At 37.0% G+C, this 6,718-nt stretch overlaps 1 protein-coding gene across 1 annotated transcript; it reads left to right on the forward strand.

Annotated features, from left to right (window-relative positions):
- Positions 1 to 537: 537 nt before the first annotated feature.
- LOC109101519 (galectin-2-like) lies at positions 538 to 4,310 on the forward strand. The gene is made up of 4 exons (XM_042757626.1): positions 538 to 678; positions 1,810 to 1,889; positions 2,722 to 2,878; positions 4,060 to 4,310. The coding sequence occupies exons 1-4, from the start codon at positions 676 to 678 to the stop codon at positions 4,204 to 4,206; spliced, it is 387 nt and encodes a 128-aa protein (XP_042613560.1). The 5' UTR covers positions 538 to 675; the 3' UTR covers positions 4,207 to 4,310.
- Positions 4,311 to 6,718: the final 2,408 nt, after the last annotated feature.

Here is a 6,718-nt window from a genome sequence, read left to right on the forward strand (position 1 = left end):
TTTCTAACTGAACTAAATAATTTTTATTACTATAAAAAATCAAAAGCACGCAGTAACTCCATCAACACAGACTACCGCAGCAAGCCTAATCCTCTAAGAAACAGCTCACAGAAATCAAAACTACTGACAACAGAACAAACCCAACATGTGACTGCAAAAACCACTGAAACAACAATCAGCATCAAGATTTTAGGTGAGGGAAATTGTATATCGGATTTTAATAATGTAATCATTTTAGTCTTCACTGGTTCATTTTAAATGGGCCTGCAGTGTGACAAATGAAACTGGAAATGTACACGTAAGCAATCTGCAATTATTATGAGCTGAGTAATGATTAGAGATGGAGGATAACACGTCACCCTGCTCCATTAGCTGAATCAAAACACATTCTGAACATCTGTTTGTGTGAAAATAAGCTTTTTAGAGACGCGTGGACAGTGCGGTATGTGATAATGTCATGTTTCTTTATGCCACTGAGATGAAATCAATCAGTCTATTCATCATGGTATCTCAGAGATAACAGCCATATTGATTCGGTCAGTGAGTGTGATTGGCTTAGCCTCACCGCTCTGCTCTGCTCCGATTGGCTGGAGTTTCTGGCTCCGCCTCCTGGGTTTATAATGAGGGGCAGCAGGTGAACGAGACACACAGCTGCAGCTCCGCCAACTCAACAAGATGGTGAGTGACATCACTTCCTTTCCCTGGCTCTGTATTCTATTCTATCCTTTTCTGTTCTGTTCTGTTCTGTTCTGTTCTGTTCTGTTCTGTTCTGTTCTATCAGAGCGTTTGTGATCCGCAGTCACTCTGAGCTCTTCGTTGTGTTGAAAATCAAAAGCATGAACTGATGAAATCACTGTTTCCTCTGGAGAATCTCACAGCAGCAACACTGCGGTTGCAAAATGGATTGTGAAATTAATTCAATTATTATTGTTGAATTGTTATAGCATTAACAAATAACATGAAATAATCCAGAATGAGCTTCATTTTAAAGATTTATATGACTTGCTTATTATTGACCTGAAAAATAAACCTGTAAACTATCAGATTTTAATTTCATGATTTCAAGACATGGAAAATAGCCACAAAATACTTTAAATAAATACTTTTCTCCAAGCCGTACAGCTGAATCTCTCTACAAATGACTACACTAAAACAAAAAAAAAAAACGACTAAACAACAAAAAAAAGAAAAAAAAATATGCTGGGATGTTTCATCGCAACTTTGGGTTAAATTAAGACTAACCCAACTTTTGGGCTAAAAATTTAAAAAAGTTAACCCAACATTTGGGTTAGTTCATATTTGACCCAAAGTTGGGTTGAAACATCCCTGCATTTTTTAGACATTTTTTGTACACATATTAAAGCCATCTAAACTATAGAATAACATCTGGAAATGTGACGCTGATATTGGTTTTCTTCAATGTCTCCAGCATTCGTCTCACTCCGTATCCATCCGTCAGTCAGAATAACGTGTGGTTTCAGGGTCTGTATGTCGTCTCACGGCACGTTTGAGGCGTTGGATCTTCCTGTTCACCTCTTTATGACTTTATTATCAGAGGTTTATCATTAACGTTGGGTTTGGCCGCTCAGATAACACATTCTGTCCAACAACCGTTCCTCTTATCAACAGAATCGCAGGTTAAACAGTAATTTGACAGATACATCATCACTGCAGAATAAAAGACCATGTGAACCTCTCACAACTGTGTCCATGTCATGTCACATCAATTCTATTGTGATTTCAAACTGAGAAACCCACCTGAGAGTGATGTCTTGAATCGTTCATGGTGTTTTCCTCCATCTCTCTCAGGTGTTCACCATAAAGGACATGAGCTTTAAGGCTGGGATGGAGATGAAGGTCACTGGAAAGACGAAACCAGACTGTGATGAGTGCGTACATCTGCTTTTCAACCTTAAAGATACAAGGATTGCAGTAACTGTTCACACTTAGTTCTGTTCAGTCGGTTTTAAATCTCTTTGTGTGGAGCATAAAACGTGTGTGTGTGTGTGTGTGTGTGTGTGTGTGTGAGAGAGAGTGTGTGTGCGTGTGTGTGTGTGTGAGAGAGAGAGAGAGAGTGTGTGTGTGTGTGTGTGTGTGTGTGTGTGTGTGTGTGTGTGTGTGTGTGTGTGTGTGTGTTTGTGTGTGTGAGAGTGAGTGTGTCATTGAGACACTATTATAGTTTTTGTTAATATTTTGATTATTTATTTTTATATTTTCTGCTTTCGTGTTAATTTTTGATTTTGTTGTGTTTTTAAATGTCTGTGTAGTTTTTTTTATTCATTTTTATTTAAGTTTGAGTTTTATATATTGTAGTACATTAAGCAAGATTAAATGAAAATAAAAAATGCTGCCATCTAAAGTCGTTTTTTACATATATTTTTTGAAGTTGACGTTTATTTTATTTGAAGTTTTTTATGGTTTTACTTTTAGTTTATATATATATATATATATATATATATATATATATATATATATATATATATATATAATACGCTTTATGCAATACTGATTTATGCAGTTAACAGTGTTATAATGACAGTAAAATTTTGTTTAGTGCAGTTAAATCAATAAGATTACTAAATATGGATCATCTTTTAAACCCCAACTGAGCAAGCTAAAGGCAACAGTGACAAGAAAACACTTTTGGAACAGGCTCACATATTATTTTACGCAAAGAGCCTGACCATGCGTGTCTCAATCGGTCCGTCTCTCTGTCCTCAGGTTCTCCATCAACATCGGTCACGACGCCGACGCAATCGCTCTTCACTTCAACCCTCGCTTTAGCAGCAACGTCATCGTGTGCAACTCCAACCAAGGCGGCTGGGGAGCCGAACAACAAGAACCCTGTTTCCCCTTTCAACAGGGCGAAGAGTTCAAGGTGAGCGCCGGTGACCTCTGACCTTGGACCTCGCCCACACCGCGAACAGCTCAAACCAGCAGCACGGTCATGCATTCGTGAGAAATCAAAAGCATCTAACAATCACATGTTAATCTAGTAGAGTTCTCTTTATTTGAAGCACTCTTTGTGAACTCCTGACGTTTGAAATGTCTAAATCTGTCATCCACACACTTTGCCGTTGTCATTTATGTTGCTTCAGATGAAGTTTCATTCAGTGTCAAACCTTAGTTAGTCCTTTATCTGTGGTCTTTGACCAGTTCCTCAGTGATTCCTGTATCTGGGTTAGTTGCCCAGCTTTAGTCGTTAGACAGATTACAGTAACTCATGACACAAAGAGCCATAAAGCGTCACCCTTTGTACATATTAACTACTCGAGCAATAAACTGCCCACCGCTCAGAGGTTTGAGGATGAATTTTGCAGCAATCACACACTTACAATAGATCTCTTGTGCTCTTTCCTAAAATTCACATTTAAAAATGTCACTGCATTAGATCACAAGTCTCATTTACTATAATAAAAGATGTACAAATCGCACAAATCTGACTTTTTTTTCTTGTAATTCAGAGTTTATCTCTCAATTTTGAGGAAAAAAGTCAGAACTGCAAGATAAAAAATTGCAATTACTTTATAGACAGAGAGATTTTTATTTATTTATTTTTTTTTTTTTGAATGTAATTCTGGGGGGGGGGGGCAGTCACAATTCCGTTTTTTTTTTTTTTCAGCACAATCAATTTCTCTCAATCATCTATATCTCATATGTATTCTAATATATCTCATAATTCTGACTCTTTTGAATTTGGTCCAAAAGACCAAAATGTGAGACTTAAACTCTGAATTTGAGGGGGGGGAAATGGCTTTTAATTAAAAAACAAAAAATATTTTTATCCTGCATTAGAAACAAGCTTCCATATCTTACAGACAGACATCAATAGCAGCAGTGCTGCAGATAAAGACAGTCAGTGTTGTGTTTGTTTGTGGTTAGTTAGTGGATGATGTTGCTGGTTACTGTGACTCTCTACACCTGTTAAAAGAACTGACTTCATACATCCATAGAAACAATCAGACAGACACTTGATCTGATACAGTGACGTGCAGACGTTTATAAGCGCAGCTGAAGCTGATGGAGTGTGTAAATCTCACTGTGTCTCTCCTCCAACAGCTGAGCATCACCTTCAACAACGACACCTTCTACATCAAGCTCCCGGGGGGCACCATGATGAGCTTCCCCAACCGCTTCGGCGACGACGTCTTCAAACACGTGCACGTGGTGGGAAACGTGAAGATCAGCAGCATCAAGGTCAACTGAGCAGATCAGAAAATGGTTCCTCACGTGTCAGACCTCTGATGATCTCCACTGAATGTGTCAAAGAAAACCAAAGAGTGTCAAATAAATCCACTGACAGAATGTGACTCGCTGTTCCTCTGAGTGTTCTTGGGGTTTGAGGCGCTTCTCTTTCAATGATGATGAAGCTGCAGCCTTAAAAATGTCAAAGAATTAATATAACATCAGACATTAAGTGCAGAGTTTTAAATTCTACAAGTGTTGTCATTTAGGAAGTTACAGACTCATAGTTAATTTAGATGCTATTCATTTTTGAAATCAATTGTTTTTATAATGAATTGTTTACAGTAACTGTCGAAACTAACAAGTTCAGAGAAAGAGAAAGAGAGTGAGACTTACGCAATTAAGATGTCTGTGATACAAGATATGATATATTTATAAAACAGCATTCTAAAAATATTAAATAAAAATAAAATAAATGCATGCAAAAAGTAAAAATTAGGCTTTTCACCATCAACAGAAAAAGTACATCCAGCAGAAGAATGCAAACTGTGATAGAATCACTAATAGTGTACGGTGACTACAAATGACTCAGAACACAGCCGAAAAGAAAGAACTGATATAATAATTACTGTGAAAATAATCTGAAATGTTGGTTTAGCAGATGAGGAAGCTAAACGCTATCAGTCTGAGACCAGAGTGTGATTTCACATCTGTCAGAAAACGCCTCGATTCAGAGAATCATTCAGAAATTTCACTGTGAAACTCAGAGCAACAGGATCTTCATCATTTACAGAACTACTCGAAATGACCGAAGCAGGAACTGAGGAATGAGACGGACAGAAAACAGATTCCACACACACACACACACACTCTCTCTCTCTCACTCACTCACTCACACACACACACACACACACACACACAAACACGTGTCGCCATAAGAGTTCCCCAGCAGTTGTCTGAATCATCAAAGGTAAACGAACTTAATTTAGCTTAAACATTTTACTAAGCCTCTGAAGAGAAAATAAACTCACTCATAAAACACCTGCATGAATGAACTTTATAATCCTACAGGTACAAAGCAATAAAAACCAGCACCATAAAGACTGTTCATCAGTGAAATTTTCAAAACTTAGAGCTACAATTACAGACTCAGACTATACAGAGCAGCGTTTGTCTGGACCAAAACCGGGCCTCAGATCCGATCTGATGGGTCATAAACAGCAGTTAAAAACAATGGTAAATGCAGATAATAAAATATTAACCATTAACCAGTGAACTGGTGCGCAGTATATGTATAGATAACTAATATAACACCTTATCAACTTTTAAAAGGGAAGAGAAAACACTTCCCAGTTCTCATTATCTTCTGCTGTTGATGTCAAAGGTTTGTGTCTAAACGCTACAGTAGTTCTGCACAAATTCATCTGTCACTTGATTACATGGTGAATTTTAACATATGAATATTAATATACAAAAATTAATATCAAGTCACTAAAATCTGTAGATTAATCTTCCTGAAGAGTCAAACACTGACTCTGAGATGCTTTCACAATATTGATCTGTTTGTTTGAGCGGCCCATCGTGTTAACTTCTGAATCAACCAATCATGTGAGTCTGGGGTGGGGCTATCTTTCTGGCTGACCAATGACAAGTGAGGGGGGAGTGTTTGAGAAACCTGTTTGAAAACAGTCATTATTTTTGCAAAAATGTTGCGCTAGTGGTGCAGAAATGACACTTTTTTTGTTGTTTTGAATGATAAATAGTTTTAGTAATGTGAAGTCAAGTGTAAAATTCAGAACTGAAGCAACACCAGTAGAAATCTTAAAAGAGTGGCTGGTTGCATAATCCTCTTAGGATGGTCTTTCAAGATAGTCATGTCATGTTTTACTTTAAGACTTGTCATAACTTTAAGTCAGTTACCTAAAAAAAATAGATTGGGTTAATTTGATTACCACTGGAAAGCTGGAAAGACTAGTCCTTAAAACCCTCTGAGCCTCTACATTTGTGGGTCACACATGATACCTTCGTGGTCAAAAGTTACCAAAGCCTTGAAATGTAATTTATTTTTTTTTATTTTTTTCAGGAAAATCAATGTTATGTATTTTTATTCAATAATATTTTTTTATTATTATTTAGAATTTTGGGGGGATTTTATGATACTATGTAATATTTATAATTTTTTTTATGTGCAATTTTTTCCATTACATCTTTTTCATTTTTTTTTTTATTTCCCTTTCATTTCCTAAGTCGTTCATTTTTGACCGTGAAGTTACCAAGCATTACTCTCTATTTTTTTTTACATTTAACATATCTGAATCTTTTTTTTGTTTTTTTGCATGTTCACATAGCTAATGAGACAAAAGCCACCAAGTGTCATCTCATTCAGATGAAGCAAAACATTTAAAAAATTCAAAATGAAACATTTAAGTGACCGAAGAAGCTGCCGCCCGAATTCCCAGCGCCACCAGCCAGTGATTACGTGCGGTTCAGCAACGGGCTCGGAAAGGAGTGGCCACGGCACGGTAGCGCTCCA

This window comes from Cyprinus carpio, chromosome A6 (genome assembly GCF_018340385.1).
Source record: "Cyprinus carpio isolate SPL01 chromosome A6, ASM1834038v1, whole genome shotgun sequence".
NCBI lineage: Eukaryota > Metazoa > Chordata > Actinopteri > Cypriniformes > Cyprinidae > Cyprinus > Cyprinus carpio.

Bases quoted from the DNA above. Each gene is read 5' to 3' on its own strand.
- LOC109101519 (XM_042757626.1), top strand. The intron at 1,890-2,721 runs GTGCGTACATCT...CTCTGTCCTCAG, and splicing joins ACGAAACCAGACTGTGATGA to GTTCTCCATCAACATCGGTC. The intron at 2,879-4,059 runs GTGAGCGCCGGT...CTCCTCCAACAG, and splicing joins AACAGGGCGAAGAGTTCAAG to CTGAGCATCACCTTCAACAA.